At 37.3% G+C, this 21,949-nt stretch overlaps 2 protein-coding genes across 3 annotated transcripts in view; both read left to right on the top strand.

Moving 5' to 3' along the window:
• Nucleotides 1–21,949, top strand: part of LOC309507059 (uncharacterized protein) — a 275,228-nt gene that overhangs the window by 54,391 nt on the left and 198,888 nt on the right. The gene's annotated exons all lie outside the window — the stretch shown is intronic.
• Nucleotides 9,680–14,633, top strand: LOC309507100 (uncharacterized protein). 2 transcript variants are annotated; one of them, XM_082181230.1, is made up of 3 exons: nucleotides 9,680–9,863; nucleotides 10,597–10,693; nucleotides 13,352–14,633. In XM_082181230.1, the coding sequence occupies exon 3, from the start codon at nucleotides 13,357–13,359 to the stop codon at nucleotides 14,488–14,490; it is 1,134 nt and encodes a 377-aa protein (XP_082037356.1). In that variant the 5' UTR covers nucleotides 9,680–9,863; nucleotides 10,597–10,693; nucleotides 13,352–13,356; the 3' UTR covers nucleotides 14,491–14,633. The 2 variants fall into 2 exon arrangements, with proteins under 2 accessions (XP_082037356.1, XP_082037357.1); XM_082181231.1 differs by lacking the exon at nucleotides 10,597–10,693.

The following is a 21,949-nucleotide window of genomic DNA, read 5'->3' on the forward strand; positions in this document are numbered from 1 at the left end:
CTCACACACACGAACTCACACACACACACACACACACACACACACACACACACACACACACACACACACACACACACACACACACACACACACACACACACACACACACACACACACACAGACAGTGTTATGAACTGGAAACACTCGCTCTGCGCCAGTGGAGGCGCACTGTTATGAATGCCTGTGCGGCAATGTGAAACAACGGCAAGCAAACACACAACTCTACGGAACACTGTATTCTCGAAATGTTTTGACTTTGTTCTCGAAATGTGATTTTTTTTTTTTACTCAAATTTTTTTGTTTCGGTTTTGTTGCTGTCCTTGTTTAATAAGAGTTTATTTTTGTGAAGTGACTGATCAATGATATATTAATATTTTCATCTCTAAAAGTGTCTCTGTGTGTAATTGACCTTTCGCCGAGCCCCGCCCCCCTTAGTTACTGTTGCTACGTCCGACAAACAAATGGTCAAACACGACCAGCGCGACAGATTGCCATGACGGGAAGAGGTAGGCTATACCCGTGCGTGTCAGTGACTTTTTTTGGAGCAATACCTCCGCGATATCCTCCAGATCGAGGCAAAAGGGGTTACAGGATTAGCCAATCTCATCGGTCCAAGGACTGATCGGTGTTTCGATATATAGCCTACGGCTACTCGAATTCTGAGCTACAATACAATGTAAAGATTTCAAATGATAGACTTGGATGCAAAATGTAGCCCTTTATTATACAGAAATTTGCTGTTGGTGTATTAGCCTAAAACAACACGCTCGCCAGATTGTTTATCTAAATAGCCCTATGTTGTTAGAAATGACTGTTTACCAGGTATGCGGCGCATCCCATGCAACAAGAGATTAACAGAATCAGAATGTTTTATTTCCATTGTTGATGAACAGAATTCACAAATAGGAAATTGCTTTGGCTTAAAAGGTGCATAACAGATAATATAATAAAATGAAATAGATAAAACAAAATATAAGGCATTCAGATATCCATTTTATTTTATTATATTATCTGTTATGCACCTTTAACTAAGCCAAAGCTATTTCCTATTTGTGAATTCTGTTCAACAATGGATATAAAACATTCTGATTCTGAAAACAGCTAATACTAATAACATAACTAATAACATTAATAACTAATGCTACTTCTGTAATTCTTCTTAATTTAGTTCACCAGGGTTTTGCTCTCATATTGTGCAGACGTATTTATGCCTCGTAATGTTCGACACATTTAACTGGGAGTGGGGCCGTCCACACTGTTTTATCCATTGTAGGTACCGCTCACGTTGTGTTTTCGGCTTTGGGAATGGAAAGAACACAACTCCTCCAGACAATCTCTCGGGGTATCTGTGTCCGATTTACAAACGGCGTGGGCGCACCGCTTCACCATCTTGCTTGGAGTCAATGTTTGTCGGACCTGCTCACATAGTAACGGTTGCTATGATGTGTGATTGGACAATGGCCGTTTTGGGGGAGGGGCCGGCGAGAGGTCAATTAAGACAAGAGTTGTTTATCATTTGTGACCCTGGATCACAAAACCTGTCAGCAGTAATATCTCATACTCATGTGTTTTGTGTCATGTGACTGTGTTTTATTGTAGGATTCTCAGTATTTAGACGGCAGTCCAGTTCAGCTGATGGTGAATAAGGAGCCGCTACAGAGACTGAAGACACAGAGACACACAGCGATCACACTGACAAGTGTGTGTGACTTCACATCAGTTTCTTGTTTTTGTTTTTATGTGCGTCTGTTCTTTTGAATTACAGATGTCATCATATTTACACAATGATCTAAAATAGGACCTGAACTTTCTTTATAATTTAAGATTTGCTAAATATTGATTACACCATCATGTCATGTTTTGTGACATGACAAAACTGACATTTTAATCAACAACCTGTAGATAGTGTGAATAAGAAATTTATTGTGCAATGGGGACAGCTTTGTTTATTATAATGAGAGATGAGATTTAGCAATATAACATTATTTTTTTATTCTGGAATGAATTTAGCAAGTTTTGCTTTGAAAAAAACCAAGAGCCTGACAAGATAATTGACAGACGCTGTAAATGTGTCTACCAGCAGAAGGCGACAAAGATTATGCAAAATAATTTCACTGAAAATGTAGGTCTGTCAAATATTTGTATTATTTACCTATTTTTAAATGATGAGCTATTAAAGTTTTCACATAAATCTTCACATTGTTTTACTGGTTTCTTGTTTTTTCCGCCTGCATCAGAACATCTGCTATTATCATGAGAAGCAATTCTCTCTGTAGTTAAAACATTAAAACACAGCACGCCACAGGAAAAGTGTTCAAATGCATCGCATCCACTACAAATATTTATATTTATTGAATATAAAATGTTGTAACTTCTCAGTAGCCTAATGATTTCATGTCATTTAAGTGTTTAACTCCTTTAATGAGAATGACATATTTAATCTAAATGTTATATCAGAAGTAAAACTTAGTTTAAATCATTCTTTTATTTATTTAACCTGTTATTGTGAACATGCACTGTATTTATGATTAGGACTCATAATGAAGATTTATGTCTGCCGTTCATCTGCCGTTATATATGCCGTCAGTTTCACAAAACGGCCCAAGGCGCTCGATGGCGCGAACATTTAAAAAAGGATGGATATTTGCTTCAAGTGATAGGCTTGGAGAGTGAAATTATATTTGCATTATCTTTCTGTATATATACAGTCGTGCTCAGAATGAATCATACCCCTGGTAAATATTATCAAAAATGGCTGTAAAATGATCTTTCATTCAAAAAAATTGGCAAAATCCTAACCTTTCATTTAAGTAAAAGAATTGAAAGTGGGGGGGAAATCACATTATGAAATAAATGTTTTTCTCCAAAACACGTTGGCCACAATTATTGATACCCTTTTATTAAATACCTTTTTGCAATCTCCTTTTGCCAAGATAACTGCTCTGAGTCTTCTCCTATAATGCCTGATGAGTTTGGAGAACACCTGACAAGAGATCAGAGACCTTTCCTTCATACAGAATCTCTCCAGATCCTTCAGATTCCCAGATCCATGTTTGTGCTTCTTCTCTTCAGTTCAGGTCAGGGGACTGGGACGGTCATGGCAGAAGCTTCATTTTGTGCTCCCTAACATATTTTTGTGTTGATTTTGATGTTTGTTTTGGATCGTTGTCCTGATGGAAGATCCAACCACGGCCCATTATAAGATTTCTAGCAGAAGGCGTCAGGTTTTGATTTTTTATCTGTTGATATTTGATAGAATCCACGATGCCATGTATCTGAACAAGAAGTCCAGGACCTCTAGCAGAAAAATATGCCCACAACATTAAAGATCTAATGGTATATTAAATTGTACACATGGGGTACTTTTTATCCTTATGTGCACCAAACCCATCTAGCGTGTTTGCTGGCAAAAAGCCCTTTTTTAGTTTCATCTGACCACAGAACCCTGTGCCGTTTGAAGTTCCAGTCGTGTCTGACAACTGAATATTCTGGAGTTTGTTTTTGGAGGAGCGAGGAGCATTTTTTTTGAAAACCTCCCAAACAACATGTGGGGATGTAGGGGTTGTTTGATTTGTTTTTGAATAGGCTTTCTGACCCCAAGACTCAACTAATCTCTGCAATTCTCCATCTGTGATTATTGAAGAGTCTTTGGCCACTCAAACTTTCATTCTCACCGTCCATTAAGACAATATAGACACACGTCCTCTTCCTGGCAGATTCTAAACATCTTTAGTTGATTATAACTTCTTAATTATTGCCCTGATGGTCAAAATGGGGATTTTCAATTCTTTAGCTATTCTCTTACAGCCACTTTCTATTTTGTGAAGCTCAACAATCTTTTGCTGCACATCAGAACTATATTCTTTGGTTTTACTCATTGTGATGGATGATTAAAGGGATAGTTCACTTTGAAATAAAATGTTGGTATGTTTTAGCTTACCTCAAGGGCATCCAAGATGTAGGTGTCTTTTTTTCCACAGTAGTTTCAATTTTGATATTTTTAAGTCAAACCGTTCTTGTCTGTCAGTCATATAATGCAGGTCTATGGTCACCACCTAAAAGAGCATGCACAGAGAAGTCCAAATTAAACAATTCCCCATCGTAAGTACACATTGATGGCCTAAGACACGAAACGAGCGGTTTGTGTGAGAAAACGAACAGTATTTATATTGTTTCTACCTCTTATACACAGCCACGTCCAAGTGATCTGAGGGCGCGCGCGCACCCTGGCGTGTGACGTGTACGCAGACTGGTGCATAGATATATACACTAGAAGTCGCCTTGTCTACGGTAGTTCATTGGAACAAATGTCTTTAAAGGGACATTGTGTAGGAATTTCTCCCATCTAGTGGTGAAATTGTATTTTGCATTCAAACGAATAATGCTCTCCAGCGCCTCACTTTTTCAAATGCGCGTTGCATCTACGGTAGCCGTTATGTACCTAAAAGCTATGACAGGATGTCTTATAATAGCACTTCGAGTTTTTCTTCGGGTGAACATGTTTGTTATTTAAAACAAACTGAAACTTGAAACAACGAAAAAAAGAATGTTACAGTATGAACTACTGACTGTCAAAAACATTAACTATGGTAATTAGTAGTAATGCCTTCTTTACTCGTTATATTTTTTGAAGTATGTGCATTGTTAGATATCATCATCATCAGAGCCTTCTCTAACGTTACTTTACTCAATAGCTGCTATTCATCAAAGAGCCTGTTTAACTTTTAACTATAAATGTTCGACTGTCTATATAATAAAGTACACAACCAAGCAATGAAAAAAAAGCTTGTAATTAAGACTGTAACATTGACTTACCTGTCGAGAAGAAAGCAGGCAACTTCAGGGTCTCTTTTGAAAGCTTTCTCCTGCATTAGCTATCCTGACAGTAACCCTTGTTTTTGTAATCTCCGGTCACGTTTCCTTTTACGATCTATTTTGGACTTTTTCGACGACGAGGACTCCTTATCCTGTGACTCATATGTATGTATGAATGAACGGTGTATAAATAACCGTGCAGTGCAGCCTTTTAAACTTGCCGCGGCAGTGACAAGCGCCTCTCACTGCTCTGCTCCTCCGCTTCTGCTGGCTTCAGTCACGTGACGCTGGCTCTGAACGAAACGCGTTGTGGAAACGCGTTGGCCTAGTACTTTTTGTCCCTCTCTGCTATTATAGTTTTTCAAGATGGCGGAACTACATGGAAGCCTCCGTGGACTTACCCGTCCCATGTATATAAAGATAATAAATTCTTCGTTTACGAGGATTAGTCTGAACATTGGCATAGGTATTTGTACACCATTGAGGGCATATTTATGAATAAAAATATAGATTTTAGATAATAAAATACCTAAAAAGCTACACATTGTCCCTTTAAGGCGACATCTAGTGTATATATCTATGCACCAGTCTGCGTACACGTCATACGCCAGGATGCGCGCGTTTTCTCACACAAACCGCTCGTTTCGTGTCTTAGGCCATCAATGTGTACTTACGATGGGGAATTGTTTAATTTGGACTTCTCTGTGCATGCTCTTTTAGGTGGTGACCATAGACCTGCATTATATGACTGACAGACAAGAACGGTTTGACTTAAAAATATCAAAATTGAAACTACTGCGGAAAAAAAAGACACCTACATCTTGGATGCCCTTGAGGTAAGCTAAAACATACCAAAAATTTATTTCAAAGTGAACTATCCCTTTAAGGGAATTTGGCCTTTGTGTATTCGTCATATATAAACTCCTGTGAAACAAGCTAAACAATTTCATGTTCCTAGTCACCCTGGTGTGCTAAAAAAAGGTAAAAATTATGGGAATATACTTCAGAGATATTTTATTCATAAAAAATTATACGGGTATTAATAATTGTGGCCAACGTGTTTTGGAGAAAAACATTTATTTCATAATGTGATTTCCCCCCCACTTTCAATTTTTTTTTTACTTCAATGAAAGGTTAGATTTTTGCCAATTTTTTGAATGAAAGATTTAAAGGATAAACAATGCAGATTTATTTTTTACAGCCATTTTTGAGAATATTTACCAGGGGTATGATTAATTCTGAGCACGACTGTATATATATTTTTCTTTAAATTGTCTGTCTAAAAGTGACCAAAAAGACATTTAACTCCAGCTCACCATCGGCGTCGCCAAACTGATCCGTCTCCAAAACGTTCGTACGCATGGGTCAGAGTTTGTGTGCAGGTGCGCACATTTTCTCATCAAGTTTGTTTTTATAAATCACAACCTATGCGTTGGAAGTGGCGTACGCCTCTTTCAGGGCCTGTTTTGTGCGTACGCAATGGTAATAAATGAGGCTCCTGGTTCATTCCTTAATTTGGGAAAATGTGAATTAATGGCTTTAAGTGACTGCCATCTTGTGTCCTCATCAAATGTTAAATATCTAAGAATAACTTGAAGTAGTTGAATGAAGAAATTAATATTTTATGAAAATTAGATAATTGCAATGTCAGAGTGGACAGATGGCTGCAAATAAACATTTCCATATTTGGTTAAATGCTGTTAACTAACGTGGAGTCTTTGTCTAGATCAGTGTTTCTCAACCTCTCCTGCAGGGACCCCCTGACAGGCCATGTTTCTGTTTTAACCCTGAAATGGCACACCTGATTCAATTAATTAAAGGCTTAATGAGTAGTTGACTAATTGATTAATTGACTAATTCCTACTCTTCCTACTCTAATAAATACTCATTAATAGAATCAGGTGTGCCATTTCAGGGTTAAAACAGAAACATGGCCTGTCAGGGGGTCCCTGCAGGAGAGGTTGAGAAACACTGGTCTAGATGCATCTATTCTACATGTTCCCTTCTTTCTTTCTGACGGTAGTAAAAGTTTTGGGTTTTGTGTTCGCAGGAAAATTTTGAAAAATGTAGTTTGTTTTTGTGGTGCGATATTCTCTTCACAAAACATCCACTTAAATTATCTGGTTTTAATCAAGTTGCACACTGTAAGTTACTGTATGAAAACCTCCACTCAACATAATACAACAACGTCTTATTAAGAATTAAATCACATTTTTTAGAGATTAAATAGAGAGAGGTATTAGAGATTGTCTATTGTTCATCATTTACAATAGACAATGATGCAAATGGATTTTTATGGTTTTTTGGTCAAATGTTTTTTTTAGAAGCAAATGGATCTTGAAAAGTAGAATTTTGTCTACACCTGGTGGCCATTTTCATGAACTACAGTCTGGTATATAATCTCTAGTATATATTGTATTGTATCTGGCTGGTTATATATTTGTGTTGTGCTGCTGCAGAACGGGACAAAACTTAGTTACAGAGATGGTGATACATGAGAACCAAATTACCCTTTAATGACAAATGTGTATTTTCACTGCATCCCACAGCATAGGCTAATATCCGACTTTTTACACCACTACATTCCAGAAAAAAACAGTCTGACATTATTTTGAAGTTAAGATATCGAGACCTTCTCAGAGACCCAATAGCAAAATCCGATTTGTGAACTGTTTTTTTTTTTACAAATTTTTTTTTTGTGCCTTAAAGCCACACCGCGGAACTTTTGCGGGCGCTAGGGGCGCTAGACCTGTAACTTTCACGTCTAGCGCCCCTAGAGGCCACAAGCGCCGCAGCACTGTCGCAAAAGTCTGCTCCATGAGTATATCAGAGCCTATGGTCACGTGATGGCCGTAAAGCGATACGTTCTCCAGGTCACATGACCTGGCCAACGACGGTCCGTCTTCTCCAAACTTACATAGGCGGTATTTCAAGAGGGCAGCCCCGCTCGGAGCATTAATAGTGTCAAACGCTGTATATTGGCCTGAGGAATCATTTAAAATAACTTGTATGCGTCAACTCTTTAGGTCACAAAGTCCACGGTGTGGCTTTAAGCCAGAGACCTACACAAACTACCCCTCTGGTCCTCTTCGTTTAGGGGTCACACTTGGCTCCTCCGTGGTCAAAAGTGGCCGAAGCCTTAAAATGTAACTTTTTTTTTTTAGTGTACCAAAACCAATGTAATATATTTTTGGTCAATAATATTTTTTGATTATTATTTAGAATTTTGAAAGGTTTCTATGGTACTATGCAATAATTATACAATTTCTATGAGCATTTTTTCCCATTCCATTTTTTTTATTAGGCTATTATTATTATTCAATAAATGCAATATTTCACATTAAAATAGAGTGCAGGCCTTTAAAATAAATTTTTTGAAGTGAGAAAAGCGCCATCCAGTGGCGTTAAAAAATAAAAAAATGTGTGTAATGTTGTGTAACCACCTATAGGCTATACTGTAGCTCCCTATATAAATACATAGAGAGGCTTTTTGATTCCCATTGTTTTTTAGACATGATTTCTCCATTTTATTTGTATTTTTTTATTTAGATATATATGTAGACATTCTAAAAGACTACTTTTTAACAAGGTTTAGATATTTTTGTTAGATAAGTATCAGGTTTTGCATTATGATTACAATCATACAATAACATTTGGTTTCTTTTCGAAAAACATCTTAAACGTCCAGCATAGTTGTGTATCACAGCTACTTGCGCAATTTACCAAGGCTGAGACCACCATCGAGCTGTTCAATTTTATAGGTTTTACTGACACCAATAACGATTTTATGACAACTAATCTTTTGTCTAAGTTGCAATCTTTGTGGATGTGGTTGTAGTTGTTAGCTGGCTAATAACAAGAAGCTGTGAGTGTGGTTGTAGTTATTAGCCTAGCTGGCTAATAACAAGAAGCTTTGAGTGAGACCTAGTAGCAGCTAACGTTACAGTTTAGCTGCTACCCAGCAATTTTACATCAGTGGGAGAGGCAGAATTGCTCTTTCTTTTCAATATAACTTAAGTTGCACATGATTTCCAATCGGTTTGGTTTGTTAAAAACATCTTACAATATGATACAGGAAATTGCTGGCTTTATAAGAGAAGATGCCAGACCTTTGTGCAGCCTACGGATGCTCCAATCGCCGTAGTCTCAAAACGAGAGCACATGGGATCACCTTTCACCTGTAAGATATGACAATATTATGATTATATTTGGGATAATTGTTAGTTACTTAGTGGATGTATGTACAATACAGGTCCTGTTACACAGGAACAGCGGGGTTGTGACATAATAGTATTACAAGATTGTTGTTGACCCAAAGCTTTTTAGAAGTTTGTTTACACAATCGCTGAATGTTTTATTATAATAGTAATATTCATATTATAAAAGTGTGTATGTATATATATATATATATATATATATATATATCATGTTGCCATTCTGTACACTGAGTTTTAGTAGCCTATATATTGATTTAAAATAAATAACATAAATACCTTGTGCGTGTGTATATTCATTACACCTGTCTGTTCTGTTCAATGTTATTTTCATATGGAAGTCCATGGTTATAATTATTCATAAGTATGCAGTGTCATAACTACATCTCTGACGTTTATAACAAACCAAACCGTTTGAAAATCGGTAGAAAATTGAGCAAGTTATGGTTATTTAAAAAGTACATGCACCAAACACAATGTTACGAGTGAGCGAGCTGACTGTGGCAAGATGGCCGCCAGGTGCTGACGTCGACCTCCATTGGCCAGCAGCGCGGACGAGTTATTATCTATGGCTACGACCTACGAGCACATATGAGTGAAAGATGACCGAGCCAATGAGAGTAGTTGTGGGCGGGGTGATGCATGTAGCCACGCCCCGAACGCAGCACGAGTGCCGTGCTGAGAGTTTGACCAGTTCAAGGCAAGCTGAAAATGGTTGTGTCGCTGATGAGGCTGTCTCTAGAGTTTGAATTGTGGAGCTTCGTCGACGACGGATTGCGGACAGAGAAATTAAGGAGGTGTTTGACTTACAGAAAACAGAGACGCCAAATGCAGGTACATTTTCTGTTCGGTTGGAGAATTTCGCAATATCACATTCACATGTCACTCTGTGTTCTCACGTCATGTTCTGATATACGGACCAGTATAGTGTTTTATGCCTTGCCCTTGAGAGAGGCTTTCCACACAGCATAACTTATATTTTACTCTATATTTTGTAAATAGTATTCATTAAAGTCATGCAAATATTTCCATTTCGCAAAAGTTTCATAACAGTAAGCAACTAACTGAGCGCAAAGACAAAAATATGCATTTGAATAAAATATTCGTTGTTGAACAACCATATTTGCACAATCTTTTTTTAATTTATTTTTTTATAATAGCCTAGTTGATAACATTTATGGGATTTTAAAGAGTCTTATTTACAGGAAAAATAAATGAGACAACATTTTGAAGAGAGGTTACATTTTCCTGCAGAACTGACCTGTTTACACTTAACATTAGATTGAGCTATATCTACCTATATTTATCTTTATTATCCAATGATTTAAACCGTTCTGCCTTACAATTGTGGATTAACTATTATGCAGTTTATATTCCATAATTTATATATTAAAACTTTTTGGAACACAAATGTGGAGCATACAATAATATTAATATAAATAAAATAATATTAATTATTATTATTTAGCACATGCATTTATCCAAGTAAACATACAAGTGCTACTAATGTGTAATATAATAACCTAATAAAATACTATGTGTTTCTGACATATTTAAATTTTTCCAGATCTGGTGCTTTTAGACACATTATTTCACACCAACAGAAGCCACAGACTCCAGATGTTGTCCTGTCCACACACTGACTGAATGACCAGACCACAGAGGTCTGTCAAAAAATATATTTAACTTATTTTTCTTTTTTTGACTAGCATACTGAACAAGTCCTAGGTGCGAGTTAAAAACAGAGCAGCGAGAAAATGTTTAATTCAATGCATATAGGAATGATTAAATAATACAGACAATACATCTAAATGATTAGTGATGCTCTAAAATGAAAAGTCTTGGCTGCAATAGAAAGTTCTGGGCATTTTATGTTTACAGTGTTGATTATATTGTCCTGTCTGTAGTTCTGGTTCACAGGTTACCGTTGTATCGCAGTTAATATCCAGATTTGGTTGTATTAACAAGGGAATGGCAGACCTGATACTTGATGCTCACAAACAAGTTCAGTTCAGTTCAGTTTATTTATAGAGCACATTTAAAAACGGCCACTGGCCGACCAAAGTGCTGTACACATAGAAAATAAAGCTAATAGAAATTAGTTACACAAATAATAATATACACAGTTTAAAACAGAACAATCATTACAAGCTAAGATAATAAAGAAAACATAGAAAGCAACAGATAATAAATACGTTTTGAGACATGACTTGAACTCAGACAGAGAGGAAGTCGATCTAATATAAAGTGGGAGCTTGTTCCACAGTGTGGGGCCAGCCACTTCACAAGCCCTGTTTGCCCTTGATTTTAGCTGGGTTCTTGGTATCTGAAGGAGAAGTTTCGTTTCAGATCTAAGACTTCTAGTGGGAGAATATAAATGGAGTAAGTCAGACAGATAAGAAGGTGTTAAATCATTTAAAGATTTATACACCAGTATTAAAGGGGACCTATTATGCAAAATTCACTTTTGCATGCTGTTTGGACATAAATGTGTGTTGGCAGTGTGTGTACACAACCACCCAATAGTGATAAAAATCCACTCACTCCTTTTTTATTAATCCCCATAAATCATAAGCAGTGTCTCCCAACGACCTGTTTTCAGAATGCGGCTTTAGTGACGTCACTAAAGCCACAGGCCCTCCCACGAGTGTTGACAGACACTGCCGTTTTAACATAGACCTGCCCTGATCGAGTTCACGGCGAGTTGTACAGATCCGTCATTGCTGCACTGATGAGAATGTCTCCCAAGCGTTGTAGGTGTTGTGTGGCTGGATGTATTAATCTACATAGCTCTCTCTCTATTTACTGAGGCAGCCGCTGAAGACGAGGTGGAATTATTTTGTTTTCAAAGAAAATGCTCCCTCAACTCTACCTAAATTTGTTTATGTACTTACGCACTTCTTATACTGTGTTTACTCAGCTGTTACGGTGATTTTCTGGAGTAAAACTGATGCTTCATCTTTTGTGTGATGTACAATAAACTTTATTAAACTCATCAGGATATTTTGATCATCATTCGGACCTGGTCCGAAACAGCAGACTTGTAACCTTAGGCTATTAATAGTGGATACATACAAGCAAATGACAAATACGTTATATGTATCCGTGAGATGAAATTGTCCTGAGAGACTGAGCGTGAGCTCATGAAGCTCCGTCCCCTGTGCCGTGCAGTAGCAGCTTATTTGCATTTAAAGGGCACACACTAAAACAGTGCGTTTTTCTGATCACCAAAAAGTGACAATTTAAACATGCTGTAAAAAATGATCTGTTGGGTATTTTGAGCTAAAACTTCACATACACACTCTGAGGACATCAGAGACTTATTTTACATCTTGTGAAAAGGGGCATAATAGGTCCCCTTTAAAATTTTATATTCAATTCTGAAATGTATCGGTAGCCAATGAAGGGATCTCAACAGGGGGGGGTGGCATGGTAAAATGTCCTCTTTCCCGTCAGAAATCTCGCCGCAGCGTTTTGAACAATCTGTAAGCGTGCCGTTTGGGACTTTGATACACCAAAATAAAGGGAGTTGCAATAGTCCAGGTGCGAGGTAAGAAGAGCATGGATCGCAGTCTGCAATGAGCGCTTGGGAAGATAAGATTTGATTTTCACTAGAGAGCGAAGATAGAAAAAGCTAGATCCAATGACAGCACTAATTTGCTTATCGAATTTGAGGGAACTATCCAACATCACACCTAAATTCCATACTTGTGGAGAGATAAATAGATCTAGAGATCCAAGGTCAAGATCATGTCTTGGCCTGGTTTCTGAGGGGTCAAAAACAATAACTTCTGTTTTGTCTGAGTTCAAAAATAGGAAATTCTTGGCAAGCCAAGCTTTTACCTCCTCAAGACATGCTGTCAAGCTGTCTAGAGCACTCTTATTTTTCCTAGACACAGGCATAAATCTGCATGTCATCAGCATAACAGTAAAATGAGACATTGTGTTTCCTAAAAATAGAACCCAGAGGAAGAAGATGTAGGGAGAATAGGACAGGAGCTAAGACAGAACCCTGAGGCACACCGCAAGATACATTTCAGGGGGAAGAGGAGAAACGTCTATTCGTTTAAAAATATTTGAACCAGCTTAAAACCTCGCGCCCCTAGGCCAACGCAAGACTCCATCCGAGAAATGAGAATCGTATGGTCGACAGTATCAAAAGCAGAAGACAAATCTAACATGACTAAAATGACGGAATCTCACGAATCTGTACCCATGTAAATATCATTGAGAACTCTTATAAGAGTCAAACACATACTTGACCTCTGTTGCTTTCTCTTGATCTTTTTAACTGAATCTAAATACCTATGTGTTTATTTTAGAACAAATGGACGTCCAAGTGCAAAGTCAAGAGCTGAATGAAGTGAAGAAGAAACATGATAATGTCACGAAAAAGAATTTATCACAAAGCAGAAGAACTACAAAGACCAACAAGTCTTTCACTTGCTCTGAGTGTGGAAAGAATTTCACAATAAAAGGAAGCTTTAAAAAGCACCAACTAATTCATACTGGCGAGAAGCTTCACACGTGTCCTCAGTGTGGAAAGAGTTTCATGCTAAAAGGCCACCTTAACAGACACATAAGAATCCACACTGGAGAGAAACCTCACGCATGTCTTCAGTGTGGAAAGAGTTTTTCACAAAAGATTAATCTCAGTCGTCATCAGCGCTGTCATGAAAAACCATTCAGCTGTGATCAGTGTGACAAGAAGTTCAGATCCTCATCATATCTCAACAAACACTTGACAGTTCATGCAGTTGAGAGGCCGTACTTGTGTCCAGTGTGTGGAAAGAGTTTTTCACGGCTGGCCAATTGCAAGAAGCACCAGAAGATCCATTCTGTGAAAACTCATGCTTGTGTGGAGTGCGGCAAGACCTTCATCACACTTGAACGTCTCAAAAAGCATCTGAAAAGTCACTCTGAAGAAAGACCGTTCACATGCGCTCAGTGTGGATATGGATTCAAAGAGAAAGTCCACCTGAACAAACACATGAGGATTCACACTGGAGAGAAGCCGCACACGTGTCATCAGTGTGGGAAGAGCTTCATACAGTTGTCAGGTCTCCGCTATCATATGCGTCGTCACTCTGGAGAAAAACCATATCATTGTGATCAGTGTGGGAAGAAATTTACATCGTCATCAATTCTAAAAAGCCACTTGATGGTTCATACGGATGAGAAGCTTCATAAGTGCTCTTTGTGTGGAAAGAGTTTTTCACGACCGGACAATTTGAAACAGCACCAAAAAATACATGATGCTGTACGGGATCACATGTGTTTCGAGTGCGGGAAGAGCTTTATATCAGCGAGTCATTTGACAAATCACCAAAGAATTCACACAGGAGAAAAACTGTTCAGCTGCTCGCAGTGTGGAAGGAGTTTCACACAAAAAAGCCACTTAAACAAACACTCACATATTCATAGTGGTGAGGAGCTGCAAACATCGCGTCGCTATCATTGATCAAGTGAATAATCTGAGATTCTGAGAATGCAAATGTTTTTAAGTTATTGTTTGAAAAAGTTGAGTTTTCACTCTATTGTTCAAATAAAGTTGTTTTTACTTTATTATTCAAATACAGTTGCTATTAAATATCAAGATTTGTAGAGATGGTTTTCTATCATTTTGGGGAGTGGCAGAAGTATTGCATTACTTTATTATAACATTTATGTATTTTTATTCTTCCGTTTATTCTACAATTTACTTTAATTGAAAAGCCTTGATGTTAAGATGTGAACGAAGAAATACATAAATAATCTGTGATAAATCTGTGCACTGACAATTTTAAAACTTTATTTTAGTCTGATAAATAATGATTGATGTGAAGTTAAAACTTAACTACCAAACTTAAAACAAATAAACAAAAAGATGAGCTAAGTAAAGATAGAAATCTTTCATCTTTTTTGAGGAGATAAAGTAATGGGGTTTCAAAAATGTATAATTATCAAATTGAAGAAAGATAGAAAGTGAGAAGATCTGTCTGGGATGAGTAAATCTTTTTAAAGTAATGTCAGTATTATGATTAATCAAAGTGACAAAGGTGAGTCTTGAAAACTGCTGCAAAGATAACTAGTCTAAAGATTAACCAAAGATAACTAGTCAAAGATACACCCCCCCCCCCCCCCCCCCTCCCCCTTTAAAGAAAATTAAAGTACAGAGCCTTAGCAAAATGATAATAAACAGGATAAAAATAAAAAGCCACCTGTGCAAATGTCAGAGCCGGACAGTAATGGAGTACATTTACTTGAGTACAGTACTTAAGTACAATTTTGAGGGATCTGTACTTTACTCGAGTATCATTTTTGGGGAGTACTCATGACTTTACTCAAGTAAATTTGAGAGGCAAATATTGTACTCTTTACTCCACTACATTTCTATCCATAACCGTGAGTACCCGTTACTTCTAAAAAAAAAAGGAAAAAAGAAAAATCTCGGAAACCCTCAATTTGTTGTTTCCCTCTCAAACGTGATTGGATTGCGCAGGCACCACTGATTGGGACAGCCTATCAGCAATCACCTTCAGCTTTCCGCCAAAGTCAACTCCATGGTTAGATTTAGATAAGAGACGAAACCATGGACGAAACAATGGATGAAGACGCAGCAGGTCCATCCCGGGAATGTGCCAACCCATGGCCCCACCTCACAAGACTATTTCAATTTTCTGAACAAGCTAATGATCATTTTCGCTTCAAGTGTTTGCTGTGTTTACCAATGTAAGCGCTGTGTTTACCAATGTAAGCACTGTGGCAGTAGTAATGCAATATTTAGAAAATGTACTCTTGTACTCTTGATACTCAAGTACTTTTAAAAACAAGTACTTCAGTACTTTTACTTAAGTAGACATCTGACTGTAGTACTTTTACTTGTACTTGAGTAAAATTTAGCAAGGGGTATCTGTACTTTTACTCAAGTAATGAAGCTGTGTACTCTGTCCGCCTCTGGCAAATGTTCACACAGAAATGCTGCATTAAGCCCCACAGCACTCAGAAAGTCATAATTCCCATTATCATTTAAGAAAAAGTTATTGCAAAAAAAAAAGTTCAAGATCATGAGCTTTGAGTGTGAGATCTGAAACACTGAAGTAAATAAAGACCTTCACCTGCCCTCAGTGTGGAAAGAGTTTTGCAGAGAGGATAAATCTTCATCTGCGCTGTCATGAAAAACCATCCAGCTGTGATCAGTGTGGCAAAAAGTTCAGATTCTCATCATATCTCAACAAACACCTGACAGTTCACACAGTTCACCTATTTGTTAGGTGTGGCTCATTTATATCTTGTGTGCACAAAGTCCAAACTCCACCAAAAATATTACACATCCACTACCGCGCATCTAAAACAACCAGAATCGATTATATACGGAGTATCAAAGGTTTATAATAGCCTAAATGAAAACTAAGCTGTGAGTGTACATGTATGTGGCTACTTGAAAGAACGGATGGAGGAGGTTTTTTAATCGATATGTAATCAAATGTTGATCAAGGTGAGTTTTAAGGTATTGAGATGTTTTACAGGTGACTTCCGCATATATATATTTTTTTACAAAGGATGTAAATCGTTTTTTTGACATGTATTTGTTAATTTTCGTTTTATGGTAATTCAAATTAACCTGGTTTAATTGGTTTTGTGTTGTCTGTGTTTTTTTTTTTTCCTTTGTGTAATATACGAGTAACGTGTATTTGAGTGAACGCCGAGTCACATGATCCTGTCTCTCTGACTCTCAGATCCTTTCAGCTGAATTATTGTTTGTCATTTCCATCCAGAGTCAATGTTTGAGATCATATTCTGTTTCAACTGTTCAGCTTCATCATGGATGACACACAGACATCCAGAGATGAAGAGTTTTCTCCAGGATGCAGGTACTTTGAATAAACACTAGATCAAATCACCTTTAACTGACAGAATTGAAAGTCTCCCAAAAACATGTTTGTGTTTGTGTGTGTGTGTGTGTGTGTGTGTGTGTGTGTGTGTGTGTGTGTGTGTGTGTGTGTGTGTGTAAGTCAGAATTTTATTAAAAACAATAAGACCAGAGCTCAGTACGTGTCATATTTATATTATGTTTTATATAGTAGGTATTCATGTTTTTATAGATATTAGGCAGAGAGACACATCTATAAAAGCACTTACTGTGCAGTTTATGGTTTTTGTATCAACAGTGTAAATGAAAAGATCATAAGTTTTTTTTTTTTTTTTTAAATGAACTAATAGTAATACAGTAATTCGAAGGATTCACTTTAATCTCTCTCTCTGTTATAGTTCAGTTCATCAGAAGAGATCAGAACCAGAGCCCAGCTGTGTGTCTATGAGGAGTGACGGATCTATGGGTGTGCCACTACATTTCAGGTATAACATTTCTTTATATTAAATTTAAATTTTTCAGTTATAAACAACACGCAGTCTGTTCATAAAAAATGACAGCAAACAGAAATTGACCACAAAGTAAAATACTGTTTGTTTATTACAGTTTTGACCTTCAGCAAGTGCATTGTTAATAAGTTCATAAACTGTTGTTGAAATGATTAAGGTAATATCAGAGTGTCTGATTCCTGATTAATTCCTGGTATAATTCTTTAAATCTGTTCTGTTACAGTTACATTTCAGCAGAAGAGATCAGAACCATAGCTCAGATGTGTGTCATATTTATATTACAATGCTTTATATGCTAGTTATTCATGTTATTATGGCATTCGTATTAGATATTAGGCTGAGAGACACGTAAAATTGCTTAGTTCGGTACAGGTTTTGTATCAACATGGTGTAAATATAAATAATCATAAGTTTTTAATGATGAATGAATATGAAGCAATTCAAATGATTCACTTAAATCTCTCTCTGTTATAGTTCAGTTCATCAGAAGAGATCTGAACCAGAGCCCAGCTGTGTGTCTGTGAGGACTGATGTGTCTATGGGTGTGCCACTACATTTCAGGTATAACATTTCTTTATATTAAATTCAAATTATTCAGTTAATAACAACAATCTGTATGGCCAACAGAATGATTGCAAGCAGATATTGACCACGAAGTAAAATTTTGTTTGTTTGTTTGTTTATTATGGTTGTGACCTTTAGCAAGTGCATTGCTAATAAGTTCATTAACAACCGTTGGCAAAATTATTAAGGTCATATCAGAGTGTCAGATTCCTCTTCTCTGATTCTCGTGATGTTTCAGGTCAATCCCTTCACAAAGATCAGCCGTAACAAAACCCCTCTGTAAGAAGAATGACCACTCTATGAATCAACTACAGGACTTGAATGAAAGCAGGTATTTTGCTGTCTGGTAAATTGTAGGGTTTTTTATTGTTGGTTTTGTTGCAGTGCATTGTCACACATTTCTCAAGTTCATTATTAGAAACTGACACATTTCATAAAACCAATTATTTGCTTATAACAAAGTGTCTCATAACAAAGAAAACAAGACATTTTGTTTTATACATTAACCTCTTTAACTCATTTAATTATGTTGCATTCTAATTTTACAGCCATAAAGTCCTCAACATGTTCAGATCAAATTTGATGAAGAAGTTTGAGTGTCTGTATGAGGGAACAGCAAAGCAGGGAAACCCAACACTCCTGAATGAGATCTACACAGATCTCTACATCACAGAGAGTGAGAGTGGAGAGATCAGTAATGAACATGAGGTGAGACAGATTGAGACACAATCCAGGAGAGCAGCAACAGAGGACACACCAATCAAATGCAATGACATCTTTAGACCTTTACCTGGACAAGACAAACCCAACAGAACTGTGCTGACAAAGGGAGTCGCTGGCATTGGAAAAACAGTCTCTGTGCAGAAGTTCATCCTGGACTGGGCTGAAGAGAAAGAGAATCAGGACGTCCAGCTCATATTTCCACTTCCTTTCAGAGAGATCAATCTGATGAAGGACAAAACACTCAGTCTTTCAGATCTTCTTCATGTCTTTTTCCCTGAAACAAAAGAAATGGAAATATCCAGTGACAAATATAAAGTGTTGTTCATCTTTGATGGTCTGGACGAGTGTCGTCTGTCTCTGGATTTTCAGAGCGATGTGAGGTTGCGTGATGTAAATGAATCAGCCTCAGTGGACGTGCTGCTGACGAACCTCATTGTGGGGAATCTGCTTCCCTCTGCTCTCATCTGGATCACCTCCAGACCAGCAGCAGCCGATCTCGTCCCCTCTGAGTGTGTCCATCGAGTGACAGAGGTACGAGGCTTCAATGATCCACAGAAGGAGGAATACTTCAGGAAGAGAATCAGTGATCAGAGTCTGGCCAATACAATCATCACACACCTGAAGTCATCAAGGAGCCTCTACATCATGTGCCACATCCCAGTGTTCTGCTGGATCTCAGCCACTGTTCTGGAGAAGATGTTCTGCGAAGCAGAGAGAGGAGAGATTCCCAAGACTCTCACTCAAATGTACACACACTTCCTGATCCTTCAGACCAACATCAAACATGAGAAGGACTATGAGAAGAACGTGACAGATGAAGACATGATCCTCAAACTGGGGAAAGTGGCTTTTCAGCAGCTTGTGAAAGGCAATGTGATCTTCTATGAGGAAGACCTGAGAGAGTGTGGCATTGATGTGACAGAAGCATCAGTTTACTCAGGATTGTGCACTCAGATCTTCAGAGAGGAGTTTGGCTGGTATCAGGGTAAAGTCTTCTGCTTTGTTCATCTGAGTGTTCAGGAACATCTAGCGGCTCTATATGTGCACCTCTCCTGTACAAACAATAACACAAATGTGTTTGACTCAATCACTAAACAGAGTTCGCGGGCTAAAGTTAAGGACAGGTTTCAACTCATGTTTAAACATGTTTCATTATCTGAGCTGCATCAGAGAGCTGTGAATGAGGCTCTACAGAGTAAAAATGGACATCTGGACCTTTTCCTGCGGTTCCTTCTGGGTCTGTCAGTAAAGACTAATCAGATTCTCCTACGAGGACTAATGAAACAGAGAAGCAGATCTGACAGCAATGAGAAAACAGTTGAGGACATCAAGAAGACGATCAAGACCACTGACTCTCCAGAGAAATCCATAAATCTGTTCCACTGTCTGAATGAACTGGGTGATCATTCACTAGTGGAGGAAATACAACAGTATCTGAAATCTGGAAGAATAAAGGAAGCAGAACTCTCTTCATCTCAGTGGTCAGCTGTAGTCTTTGTGTTGTTGACATCAGAGAAAAAGCTGGAGGAGTTTGATATTAATCAATTTGTTGGAAAAAACAATAAAGCTGAAAAACGGAAAGTTCTTCTGACGTTGCTTCCTGTGATTAAAGTTCAGTAAGTATCACTGAGAACAATCTCATAATAATTGTATCAGTTATTGGAACAATATGCAGCAAACTTGAAACACACACCTTTGAAGACATTGTTTTAAATGTTCCCTGATTATTATTGTTTAATTTCTAAAAACTGATTTATTTCTAGTATTTAGCTATTTGGAAAAAAACAAAAAACAAGCTTGACTGCCAAAGCACCTGCCAGCCAATGTCTTCGACACACAGATTAGTTTGAAACAAAAAAGTTTAATGTTACAAATGAGTTAGTACTTAAACATTTTATATGGATTTGATCCATAATAAAAGTGCACTCTTTATTATTGCAAATGTGACTATTAAACTTTTTTTTAATTAATATTTTAACAATTACATTTTAACCAGATAAACAAACAAAGCCTAACTCTTTTAATAGAGCAATCAATTGTACAGAGCCAAAGATTGGAATGTACAGTGCAAGGGAAAAATCTATAAATATGACATAGTAATATGTATAATAATAATAAAAAAATCTATAATAATATACAATAATACATGTAATAATATGGCATAATAATAAGACACAATTTTTATAAAAATTTTTAAGGCTATCATTGTTGAGAGCTGGTGTTTAAAAAAATGTAATAATAATAAAAAAGAAAAACGTTGATGAGTATAACATAAATTGTCTATAATTTGTCTTATAATGTTATGCCAGCCAAACAGAATGACTTATCACCGATCTAGTATAGCAAAGTATTTTTTCCTGGCATCAATGGAGAATATTAAATATTTGTTTATTACAGTTGTAATCAATTATTATTTAACCCCCATTGCAAATCAGATTTATTGGAAAAATTTACAGACTTTCAGCTGTTTGCAATGAACAAATCAAACAAAAGTAATTGAAATAGCTCAACACAACGAATGTTTCAAGTGGTTTCCCCAAATTCAACTGAAAATTTAACTTTTAATGACTTCTACAGTCTCAAAATTATTCAACCCCTTCATGGTAAGCATTTTTAGTACTTAGTAGAACACCCTTTTGCTGTTATGACCTGCTGCAAACAAGATGTATAACCAGACACCAGCTTCTGGCAGCGTTTATGAGGAATCTTAGCCCATTCCTCATGAGCAGTGGACTCCAGTTCAGTACAATTCTTAGGTTTGCCAACTGCCTTCTTCAAATCCCACCAGAGATTTTCTATGGAGTTCAATGATGGCCACTGTAGACTCTTTCAGGACTTCTTCTGCAACCAAGCCTGGTGGAATTTGAGATATGCTTGGGATCATTGTCCTGTTGGAAGGTCCAATGACAACCAAGCTTAAGCTTCCTCACTGACTACCTGACTTGTTCTCCTAGGATTTCCCGATATACAAAAAATAATCCATCTTGCCTTCCACAAGCTGCAGGTTTCCAGTGCCAGAGGATGTAAAGCAGACCTAGAGCATCACTGAGCCACAACATGCTTAACTGTAGACAGAGCGTTCTTTTCAGCATATGCTTCATTATTCTTCCTCCAGACAAACCGCTGATCCATAGGGCTGAAAAGTTCCAGTTTTGTTTCATCGCTTTACAGAACAGAATTCCAAAACTTCTGTGGCTTATTTATAGCCTAGAAATCTAGACGCACCCTAGCGGCAGCAAATGTAATTTGCAGCCAGGGTCGTCTAGCAACTC

Source organism: Leuciscus leuciscus (genome assembly GCF_965113295.1).
Source record: "Leuciscus leuciscus genome assembly, chromosome: 9".
In the NCBI taxonomy this organism is placed as follows: Eukaryota; Metazoa; Chordata; class Actinopteri; order Cypriniformes; family Leuciscidae; genus Leuciscus; species Leuciscus leuciscus.